At 34.9% G+C, this 12634-nt stretch overlaps 1 protein-coding gene across 1 annotated transcript; it reads right to left on the bottom strand.

Moving 5' to 3' along the window:
- Positions 1-8705: 8705 nt before the first annotated feature.
- LOC149186654 (uncharacterized) lies at positions 8706-9508 on the bottom strand. Its single transcript, XM_089412650.1, has one exon. The coding sequence runs from the start codon at positions 9471-9473 to the stop codon at positions 8952-8954; it is 522 nt and encodes a 173-aa protein (XP_089268776.1). The 5' UTR covers positions 9474-9508; the 3' UTR covers positions 8706-8951.
- Positions 9509-12634: the final 3126 nt, after the last annotated feature.

Below are 12634 nucleotides of genomic sequence, written 5' to 3'. Positions count from 1 at the left end.
CTAGGGAGATTGCTTTTGTCCGCAGATGGAATTTACCCGCAAAACAAGGCCCATTTTAGACCTCAAAATTTCTCTAATGTCATATCATAACAATGGGAGCATCTATGGTTATAAAAACAATACATCAAACTTTAGACATCCAAAACCTAAACTTAGTTAGGTTTACAATCAACAAGGGTTGCATCTTTCATACCCCAGACTTTTTACAACAACTTTGCTAGGGTTTTGTCACATACACTAGATTTCATCAAAATTGAACCTTAGATATGACTAACTAAATCAATTTAGCATTCCAATCATATTTTACATCTAGGGTTTCATTATCATACCCTATAATCTTATATCAATCTCTACTAGTGTTTTATCATAAACGCTAGATAAAATTATAATGTTAGATATACAACAACTCGACCAAGCTAGGGTTTCAATCAAACAAAAGCATATACACCTAGGGTTTCATTCCTAGGATTTTTACATTTACTATTACAAGGATTTTGTTATAAACCCTAAAATTCTAAGGTTTCATCTATATTCTATAAACCCTAAAAGGTTAGGGTTTCATTATAACGTCAATGTACCCTAAACATCAAGAGAGTAGGATTTCATCATATGCTTTAGACTATATCAACAAACCCTAAGTAGGCTAGGGTTTTATAGTGAACCCTAAAGGTCAGGGTTTTACCAAAGTGAGTAAAAGATAGATAGTACAAAAGGGTTGATATGATCTAAAGATCAATCATTTTCAACACTATAAGAATATTTATAGCACAACCTCAGACATGAAAGAGTTAGTAATTAAAAAATGATTGGCCCTTCTTATATGAATAAGACTTGCTACAAGTTTTTATACACACCTTGAGTTGTTCCTATTACAAAGCTTGTAGGGTATATTTTGCAACAAGGTAATACATCTTTCCTTTGAAGTCTCCCTTTGAATTAGACCATAATATTCAGACTTGCAAGCTTATTCCTTTCAAGGAAAATACAAGAGAAAGGACAATAAAGATAAAAGAAATACTTATCTTTTGTAAGAAGGTGGAAGCTTTTTCTTGAAGGACTCCTTCTTTGCATAAGATCAGTATTTCTATATCTACCTACAACATTTACTTTAACAAGTAACAAAAGTATACAACTACAGGAGTATGACAACAAACTCCAAAACCTAAGTCATCTTTCAAGACGTTAACTCTAGGGTTTCAAATCTATATTTTACTAGGGTTTCCAACTTCTTCCTAGACTATATACAAACCCTAGAGACTAATAATTAGAATAGGGTTAGGATTTCTTAACTAGGGTTTACAAGAACTTAGATATCAATAATTTTATAAAGGCTACACACCCTAGAAAAAATGAGATTTCAAAAACCTTAATTAGAACTTGCAGAAATAATTATGTGGCTCTTATATCCTTCTTACCTCATCCTATCTTGCAAGTGACTTCATTTCAAGGATAAAGGTGTACCTTCTTTAGTTCCGCCTTCAAGACAAGATTGGCTTTTGCTTCTTTTTTATTTTAAGGTGTGTTGTTGTAGATCTTTAACTTTGCTTTTATAACTGCTTTCTTCTATCAAACATTCTCAAGAAATGATAACTGACTTCTTATATTTTTGTAGTTTGTTTTGTGTCTTGAGTATACCTTACTTCTTGGATATTTGATAAGGCACTTATTTCTTATGCTTAGAACTTTTTGTAGAGGAAATTCATCATATAGCAAAGACTGCAAGGTAACTTTCAAGGTGACTGTCACATATATCTATTGTTGTATCTATCTATCCACTGCCAAATATGTCAATAGTACTGTGTAGGCTGGATGTTACTGTTGTAATAGCTAAGAGGCTGAATATATCATTGTGCAAGGAGCCAAGAAATGATATTGTGGAAGCACTTGAACAGGCCGAAGATATCACTTGTCCAACAGCGTCGAAATATGTCACTGTAGTAGCTTACTATTCCTCCTTGACCACAATACCAGAGATAAAACAAGTCCCATAACAAGTTTCCAAATCACAGAGTTAATAGCAAGCTTTCAATAGGAGACAATATTGTATTCACATGTAGCCTAGAAGATAAAATGATTTTGCATTTCATTGAAGTGACCTAGATTTCTCATTGTGTTTACCAATAGAAATTGCTTCAGAATTCCATTCATGCCAATGATGAGAGCCAAATATATTCAAGCTGCCTTTTGGTCCTTCTACACCATAACTTTGATTCCAAGTTGGAAAATCATAAAGACAAAAAAAATAAAAAATTCTTAACATGATAATTACTTGTGATCTTTTAGCTATCTTCTTTAATTTATTTATGTCTTCTTATCATCAAGTAACTACTAAAATGAAACATGAAGATCAATGACATAATATGTAGGCTCTCAGCTAGGGCAAAACCTAAAAATCTCTTCTCTTCTTCAAGAACCAAATCAAGTGAGACAACCAAGACCTTTTGACCAGGACCAAGACCTCCCTCCATCCACCAAGTCAACCTCTCATGATGAGATATCAAACTTTTAGTCAAATATTCATTAGTCAACATTAATTAGCTTCTTCAAGGGTCTCAACCCTCTCTACATTCATGTAGCTCAATCTTCTCTATAGTCTTGTATCTCTCCCCTATTTGAAGTTCTATAGCTCGTCCCTTTCTACAATCTTGTAGCTCGAACCTCTCTGCAGTCCTGTAGCTCGACCCTCTCTGCAACTCTGAGATTTTTGGTCTTCTCTGCAACTGTAATTTGGTCCTTTTTTGCAACCATAATTTAGTCCTTTCTATAAATGTAATTTGGTCCTCTTTATTAGTATTTTCCTTCTATGTGAAAACCTTCCCTTTTGGACCTCTTCACACTTCCTTTCTTACTGGAGAATTATCGATCAAACTCTTCCTTCCTCCTCTATCCAACTGGGTCGAATGCATGGGTATAAATAGTAGTTTGTGGCTGTTCTTTGAGGATGACTTGATGGTGGAGATAATTATATTAAAATAATTTTATCCTTTGATACAACATGCCCAGTAAGGGTCTAGACTCATGACTTAAATCTAGAAGCCTTCAATGCAGGATTTGACCTAGAAATAAAATAATAAAGCATGAAACCCATGATAAAATAAATTTTCTTTTTCTTTTTCAATATTTTTTTCTTTTTCTTTTGGCAATTACATCATGACTCAAAAACAATTATGAAGACTGATACTAGTTACGTTTCTCAACAAAAGGTTCACTTCCATAGCTTGTCTTGATAGTATATATCAATCGACTCGAGAATGGGCTTTGAGATATTCATATATATACATATGTGAGCATAAGACATGTATCTTTCTTATTTAGTGGATTTCAAGACTTTGACAAAATGACCTAGAGTGTTTCTTATGCTTGCTAATATTTCTTCATCCAGAATTCTCTAGGCAAGGAGTGCATATGTAACCAAATAGGGGTAGCCATAAAATCCTCTTTGTCCAAAACAAATCTCTTCATCCAAAACCTATGATATATTATCGAGAGTTGAAGAAGAATGGGCTATTTTTGAAAACCCTCATGTGCTCTTCCACATTAGCAAATATAATCGTGAAAATTCCTTTGAAACCCAACTCCAATTTGATATGTCCCTTTGGCTTCCACTTGTGCTAAACCCAATAGGTGAGGGCTTTTTTTGAGGGCCAAAAACCTAGGAATTTTCCGATTAAAGCATGATCTCTCATGTATTAAATGTACTCCCCAATTTGATTGGAATGCAACTCAAACTTTGCATCTATAGCTACTTTTAGAAGACAACTTTCTGGAGTCCTCTGGTTGGTTGAAGCTTGCCTTGAACATCCTTGTTGTTGAATTTTACAGCTTGGATTTTTTACAACCTCATCAGGGCGAGGATTCACTGATTGACTGGAGTGATGGTCCTTTGCAATGACTTTGCTATAGGAGGGAGCTTTGGTCCCTCCTACAGTGCCAACCATGGCAGCAAGAATTGCAGAGATGACATGAGCGGCGGGGAAGATGACAACAAAGTAAGGTAGGGTTTTTTCATGAATTGAGTAGAATTTTCGCCACACAATTAAAATATATATATTAAAAAAATATATATATATATGAAAAAAACATTTTACATTTTTTTTGTTAACTTGACCTAGGAGGAATTTAAATTTTGAATTTCATGATTTACATAGTACCGCATAACATGATGATTACCAATTAAACTACCCCATAAACTACTTATTTTACAAAAATAAATATATTTATATATAAGAATTTTATTTATTTATATATAATATTTTCAAATATATTATCTCTTTTTATATATATAAATAAATATAAATTTATATGGAGTTGTCTATAATGCGACTTTTTGAGATTCCGGTGACGGAATCCGGTGGAAGAAATTGAGATGAAATCATGATTTGTTGCAGTTAAAATGGTTTTTTAACTGCATATTCAGATTCAGCACCTTGAAAAACCCGTGGGACGCTTTCATTGTGCAGAAACTAGTTATCAAACTTCGATTTCAATAAATTACTGCCGGATTTTCACCGGAAAAAATCGCCGGAAAGGCTTTCAAAAAGTCGCGTTAAAGACTACGGCAATTTATATATATATATATAATTGTATTTTAATTAAAAATTATAATTATTAAATTGTATAGAGTTTACAAATTTTATTGGTATAGAATTGAACTTATAGATTTTAGGAGAATATATATTTTTAATTATCAAATTTACATGTTTTAATAATATATAAACAAAATTGATTTAAATCTAATTCATCTCTTTTATTTTAAAAGAAAATTAACCAATCATTTTATTATAGATTTTATGAGAACTAAATAGTTTTTGTTACTTTTGTTTTATTAATTTTTCAAATTTCCATAAATTTCCATTACAATATAACAACTTAATACTGCTTTTGTCGTTCTCACTTGGAAACGAACATCCACATGTTCTTCCAATGCACTGTCACCTCTGCCATTTGGATCGAGCTGTCAACTTGCTATGGCTTTCCTGTCCTCCTTTTCCCCACGGTTAAGGATGCTTTCTCTTGGTGGTCTTCACAGCGTCCCTTCTGGCACGCCATCTTCCTCCTCACGCTCTGGCATGTCTGGAAGTGGCGGTGCGGCTATGTTTTTCGGGACTCTCATTCACCTCCCGAAACCATTATATCCTTGATTACTGGCAGCTTGCCTCCGGAGTAAATCACATCAGACGTCGACTCCTTTCTACAGGCGGCATTCCTCTGGCGGCTCCACATCTGCTAGCATCTTCTCACATTGGCAATATGTCTCAGTGCACACACAATATCAGTGAATACTTGTATCAATGTTTTTTTTAGAACATATGCTCAGAATGTCTTTGACCATTTTTGTTTTTTATTATCCACAGCATGAGACCTGATGCGATATGTTGATCGATGGTTTTCCGATCCATATTTTGCTATGTATTTATCAAAACAGTTTATATGAACTCAATATAACATATATAGTTTTTTCTTCTGAAAAAACAATCACAATGCATATACAAATAAATATTCTATCAATATATTCAAAAATCTATTTAAAAACCAACTTAAATAACTTAAAAATATATCTACATAAACATGGATAAATATTCTATCAGTCCTAAAATTGTTTAGGGCATCTTTCTCATACGTTTGGTAAACAAAATAATTGTTTAAGGTATGTTTAAAATTGTTTACGGCATTTTTCAAGACTGAGAGGTATGGGCAAGAGTGAAAGCTTATGCTTATGCATAGGATTAGTAATGTATAAAGATATCTTGGTTTTCTTTCAATAAGATTGATTAGTCAATGCAATTAGTTAGGATGGTCTTACTAGTAAGATTTCTTACTTAATTAAAAAATAATAATAAATGAATATTTTATTTTTATTTTAAAATCTATTAAAAACAAAAAATTCATAAAAGAGATGTTTAAGCAAAGCATCATTTATGGAAGGAGTGGTTTACTTAATTAAAAAATAATAATAAATAAATGAATATTTTATAAAATCTATTAAAAACAAAAAATTCATAAAAGAGATGTTTAAGCAAAGCATCATTTATGGAAGGAGTGGTTTACAGAGGCAGAGAAATTCCTGGACGGTCAAAAGTGGCTGGAATTTGGGCAGTAACATAAAAAACAACTAAAACACGTAAAATTATGAATTTTGACATTTTTTACTTGGATTTACAAAAATCTTTACTGATTTTTTTTGAAAATATCACCAAAATTTCCATAACTTTTCGGGCAAAAAAAGCATAATGACTACCGCTTTAAGGAATGAGAATGAAAGAAAGAAATTATTTTAACGTCCATGAGGCTAAAGATAGCCTATGGGACAGATTGCTTCTTCATCTACTTGATGTATTCGGCGCTTTTTCTGTGAAGCTTCACAATAACTGCTTCCAACTTCTTGACAAACCCCTCGCTAAATAGATTATCCCAAGAGCTAGCTCCCAAGAGCTAGCTGCCAGCGTATCTGCATAACTTTCCCTGTTGTCTTTGAAGGCCTTACATTCTAAAATGAAATGTTTTTTGTTTTCACTTTTTCGGAAGAGCAAAAAATGCATACCCTTTCCTCCCACACTTCCTTTGACCTTTTCCAACGCCCTGTTTCACAACGGAGTTGATGAGAATTAGTCCTTAACTGAGCGATAAGAATTTTGGCTCTCCAAGAGATATTGGCCTCTATGTATGCTTTTGGTTGATGATTATGAGTGGGATTAAACACTTCAATATAGTAATTTTTCTTTCTTCCTAGCTTCTTATCCCAAGTACTTTTGTGGAACTTTTCCATAACAAAAGCTTTTATCTCTTTGTTGTTTATGGGACACATGTTCAAGCGAATACCCCATTTACTAAACCTTTTGTTATTTCGGTGCATCCAAGTTTTTTTGCTCTTGCACAATATATCATTAAAGACAACCTTAGGCCATCTACCCTCTTCCATTTGCCCAATTTTTTTTAAATACCTTATGACTCACACCATAGCAATTGCTTCAATAGGAGCAGTCCCTGTTTCACTTAACACGATATCATAATGAACTGCACTTTTAATCTTAAATTTGTTTGTAATCAAACACTTCTGAATTTTCTCAATTTGTCTCCACTGCATGTTGGTGGTACTGCTAGCCCACAGTTCACAACCATAGAGAATCATCGGAATCACTAGAAGCCCAAAAAGAGTTTGAGTGGCCTTCCAGTACACCTATTTTGAAAAGCATAAAATGCTTTCCAACCCCCCAAAGTTCTTTTCTTTCTACAACCATTCCAGCTTAGATTTTTGTTGAAGTCAATCCCGAGGTATTTGTAATCCGCAACTTCTTTTGGAATGTTGCCTTCAAAGTAGAACTTACGCTGGTTATGTTTTTTTTTTCTCAGAAAAGACCACTACTTTCGTTTTGCTCATATTGACTTGCATCCCCACACTTCTACAAAAATGTTTAAGGGATAGTAAGTGCTTTTGTAAACCAAGAGCCGATTTAACAATCAAAATAAGGTCATTTGCATACAAAAGAAGCGTTATAAAAAACTTGCACAAATAGATACCATCACCCCCTTGTGAATTTAACCACTCCTCAAGCTTGTCGATATAAAAACCAAAAAGGGCAGGAGAAAGTGGGCAACCTTGCTTGACCCCGATATTGCTTCTAAAACTTTCAAAAATGCCTGCTGAAGTTCTAATTTTGACTTTCACATCTTCATAGAGCCTATGCACCACTGCTCTCAAATGTTTAGGAACCCCAAGTTCCTCCATTCTCTGCCAAAGTTTATCCCTAGGAATCGAGTCAAACGCTTTTCCAAAATCAACAAAGCAACAAAAGACTTCTTCCTTTTTCTCCCAAACTTTTTCAATGATGTGCCTTAAAGTTATGCAATGATCAACTGTGGAATGTTTAGGTCTAAACCCTGTTTGCCCTTTAGCACGCTTATCTCTTTCTTCCACCCACTTGCTAATTTTGTTTTCTAGCATGCTTCCAAATAGCTTTGCAAACAAAGGGTTTATCATGATGGTCTTATAATTGGAGGGATTATTGACGTCACTGCTCTTGAAAAGAGGTATTGCTAGACTAGTTGACCAATCTGTGGGGAGCCCTTGTTGTATGATATTGTTAAAGATTTTTGTAATGTGAGGTGCAAGAGTCTTTGAGCCCCATTTTAGATATTCTGCTTGGAGTTCAGCGAAGTCTTTTGCTTTTCCAACACCCAACTTCTTGATACCCATCTCTACCTCTTGTACCGTGAAGAGTTCAGTATCAGTGTTGACGAAGGGGGGAAGGTCAACCTTGGGAACCTGCTCATAGAGTTGTCTTGCATAGTCAAACCATTTAGACCCTGTAATCAGCCAGAGCAAGAGTAAGGGTGTGACGCACAGTGTTGGCATGTGGCCGTGAATGCCTGAAAACGTCAATTCCACCATCAATTTCCTTAATGTTTGCCCTGTAATACATTCGTGGACTGGACCAGACGTCACCACGTGTTATAATCGCACAGCCCTCAAATCCTTCATCATGTAGTCACGAGGGTTATGGACAACCTATTTAAAGCACCCAGAGCCGATCCTAATGAATGACTTTAATAATACATTCGTGGACTGGACCAGACGTCACCACGTGTTATAATCGCACAGCCCTCAAATCCTTCATCATGTAGTCACGAGGGTTATGGACAACCTATTTAAAGCACCCAGAGCCGATCCTAATGAAAGACTTCAATAATTTTCCCTCTCCCGAGCCCCGATCCCGTTCACGACAGGGTTACATCATCCATTCTGGCGGGTTCTTTGTCTCTACCGGAGCATAATTCCGATTGTGCTCGGCCCTAAGTGGCTTCACAATCCGCTCCGTGAAAATCACAGCAAGCAATGGAAATGACAGGGGATTTACTTAATCAAAGATTGATAAATATAGGTTTCTACTCCTTAAGATCTCGGCTCCCATAATGAGAATTAGTACTTTCAATATGATAAAAAATAGAATGATCTAATCCAAGGGTTCTACGGCCGTCTTGAAGAACAAGATGGAAAGTTTATCAATGGAGAAATACAGGAATCCGCCACCGGAATGCATGACAAATGACCTGGTATTCGTCCCCACAATGCAATGCCAAGGCAGGGCATTAGGCTTTGTCAAACTCCTGCACGGTCCAGTGAACATCAGATAAAAATCAAGAAAATGGGAAGAAACAAAGATTTGATTCAATTGATGAAATGAATCGACCATTTTAATGACGAAAGGCAGTTGCTTAGAGCTGAAGGTGCTGCTCTGGCTGTGGCATGCTATCCTTGTACAGCGAAAAGCACGAGCCTGCATCTCGGAAGGCATGTCTTCTGCCTTCACGGTTTCCGCCACCGACTCTGCAATACGAGTTTCAACAACAACAGAACACAACTCGATGTTGATGTTCTTGATGTATTTTGGGCGGATTTGTCTCAGGCTCTCCCAGATGTTATTCCAACGTCCTTTCTCTGCATCGGGGTTTCTAAAGCCATGCTCTGTAACCATCCTCCGTTTTCAATAATATATGATGGTGTGTTTTTTCTTCTCTGAAAAAAAAACAGAACACAGCTCGATCTCTTCAGCCGAGGAAGCAGCTTACAATCCTCGTGGTTTCCTTTTAATCCTTCCGATCTTGCTGAATGTTCAATACCGGGTCCTTCGTGACACATCCGGTGGGGGATTCCTGTATTTCTCCATTGATAATTTTCCATCTGGTTCTTCAGGACGGCCGTCGAACCCTTGGATTAGATCATGCTTTCTTTAATCCTCCTCTTCGCGCTTCCTGATGCTGGGCGGCGTTTTAGTGTCATTAGATACATCCCTAACGGCCAGGTCGAGTAAAAATTAATATTTCCTCATAAAATTTGTGGTTAGGATGAATGTGCTTCCTATATTGGGCGGCGTTTTAGTGTCATTAGATACATCCCTCCGGCCAGGTCTGGTAAAAATTAAGCAGTTGTCTATAACGCGATTTTTTGAAAGCTTTTTCGGTCAGTTTTTTCGGTCGAAATCCGGCAGAAATTTATTGGAATCGCAAGTTTGATAGCTAGTTTCTGCACAATGAAAGCGTCCCAGGGGTTTTCGAGGGTGCTGAATCCAAATATGCAGTTAAAAAACCATTTTAACTGCAACAAATCAAGATTTAACCTCAATTTCTTCCGCCCGATTCCGTCACCGGAATCTCCAAAAAATCGTATTATAGACAACTCCAAAAATTAATATTTCCTGATAAAATTCGTGGTTAGGATGAACGTATATAGATAATCTATGGCGAAATATCCTCAAAATTTACAGAAAGATATGTAAGAGTATACACTTTATCGCAATATAATCTTTGGTGAAATAGCCTCAAATTTTATGGAGAGATATGTAAGAGTATACACTTTATCTCAATATAATCTTTGGTTATGTCAATATAATCTTTGGTGTAGTGTTGTTTACAAGAGGGACGTATTAGATTTATTTCTCCAAACATATTAAATGATTATGTTATATTTTAGTGAATATATATTTTATTAATGTATATATATGGTTTTTGGTAGTTGAAAACTTCATTCTTTGTTTCAGCAGATATAGATTGTGGATTGGCTTTGAAAATATTTCTGATCATTTTTTCATTTTTTGGAGATTGAGTTTTAGAACTTCTCAATTCTTTTTTTAAAATTTAACCACATAATATGTGTGATCTGCTCAATGTTTCAGATGGTAACTCCATCCATCCATCATTGTCATATTCAGTTATGGATTGTTTCTCTTTCAAACTAAACAAGTTGAAAATGTTGATGATCTAATGGGAAAGAAATAAAAAAGGAAGCTAAATTAGGAATTGACATCGCTTGATCATGAGCCAAATCTACTGAATAACTCTTTCCTTGATGAAAGATTTTTGTTGAAAATTAAAGAGTGTTTGTGGATCCTTCAATCAAGGAAGCTCCATATCCTAAAGATGAAGGAGGAAGAATGGAGAATCAAAAGTAGGATATTGGGTTTCCAAAGGGGATGGCAACTCTAAATTCTTTCACGAATACGCCACTACATGAAAGTTACTAACTCTATTTGGAAGCTGTTGGGTCTTGATGGAGCAATAACAACTGGTTAATCCGGTCTCAAGCGGGTTGTTGTCTCCTACTATGGTCATCTCCTTAAGTAGCCCTAGGCCAATAATCTTCTGGAACAACTTTAGCTAATCAACCATTTTCCTCATTTTTTTAGATGAAGAGGCATAATTTGTTGGTAGACCTATATCTCTGCAGGAGTTGGAAGGAGTTCTTTCTCTTGCCCCAATTTTCCATAACTATAATGGAGGAGTCTTGAGTGAGTCTTGAAAATAGTTTAGAATAGGTCTCAATTTTATTCACCATATTTTCCATACTACGATCTTACATCTAAACATTCTCTTTCAATCTCTAGTTCTTGTCTTGAAGTTGAACATTAATGGCCCTCAAGTCTTCCAAACTTTCTCCGTTTTCTTTACCTACACTAGGTCTACATTCTCTTCAAAATTCTTCCAACTACATCACAACCAAGGGTTGAAATACTTCGATACCTTAAGATTTATAAATGATTGACTTATAACCCACTCACTTCACCAACATGCATCTTCTATGGAAATTAAAATATGTTATCTATTTCTCGATCCTGTATAAAGATATCCATCTTCTTAATGGCTCATTCTTGGGTGTAACCTACACAAAACAACTAGATGGAAATGTACTTGCAATGAGGTCTCAAAGTTTTAGCATCTTGGTAGCTAATCATCAGATAAACACACAAGACATGGTTCTACCTCCATCCAATAATAAGTAAAAAATGATTTGCTCTATGATTGACTCACTACTTGGTTTACTTGCTATCGAAAATGCAAATCAATTAACAAAAAATAATGAGGTTTTGACAATTGACAACAATTCGAATATGTTTGCACAATATCTTTCAAACATTCTATTCAAATTGCTTATCAAGTGAAAATTCTTGTGGTCTTATATTTACACCTAGATCTCTAGTTATAAACCTATCAATCTAGACACATTATATTCCCATGTCTTTTTCTTAATAAGCCACTTATAAAGGAAACATATAATGCTCTAGCAATAATAAAGAATAAGTCATTGCTTCACTTAATTACAATGCCAACAATTTCCAAATTGTTTTCTCCCTTTAAAATCAACAATTGATAAATAACGAATCAACTCTTTAGAAGCATATTGCTATTGTAGCAATAAGACAATAAAATAAGACAATAAGATTTTCTATATTGTCATTTTGCTCCAAACAAAGAAATGAGTGAGCCTTATCTCTAAGCAATTAACAATTAAATGTTTTCAGTATTTACTGTTTAGATTTATAAGGAGGAATCTATTCCCAAAATACCTAAGGGAGTAACACTTCAATGTATTCGAATTTAATCTAGTAACCAATCAATTATATTTATCTAGCACATGTAAAGGTCAATCCAATAACCATCAATTAGATTAGTCCACATCAATAAAAAATAATAGCACTTTCATTATCACTGTAACAATGATAAAGATAAACACTTTAGTAGTGTATCACTCTATTATTGATATAGAGCAGAGATGTTGTTAGACTAAGGATTAAAATGAGAGTGGGGATGAGTTAGTGTAATGGAAAGTTTAGCATTTCAAAACCATTTCATCAATAGATGA

This window comes from Pinus tabuliformis, chromosome 3_1 (genome assembly GCF_031772625.1).
Source record: "Pinus tabuliformis cultivar Carrire ecotype Pingquan chromosome 3_1, CPIR1, whole genome shotgun sequence".
Lineage (NCBI taxonomy): Eukaryota > Viridiplantae > Streptophyta > Pinopsida > Pinales > Pinaceae > Pinus > Pinus tabuliformis.
The sequence above is the reverse complement of the archived record's forward strand: the minus strand, read 5'-3'. Positions and strand labels throughout refer to the sequence as shown.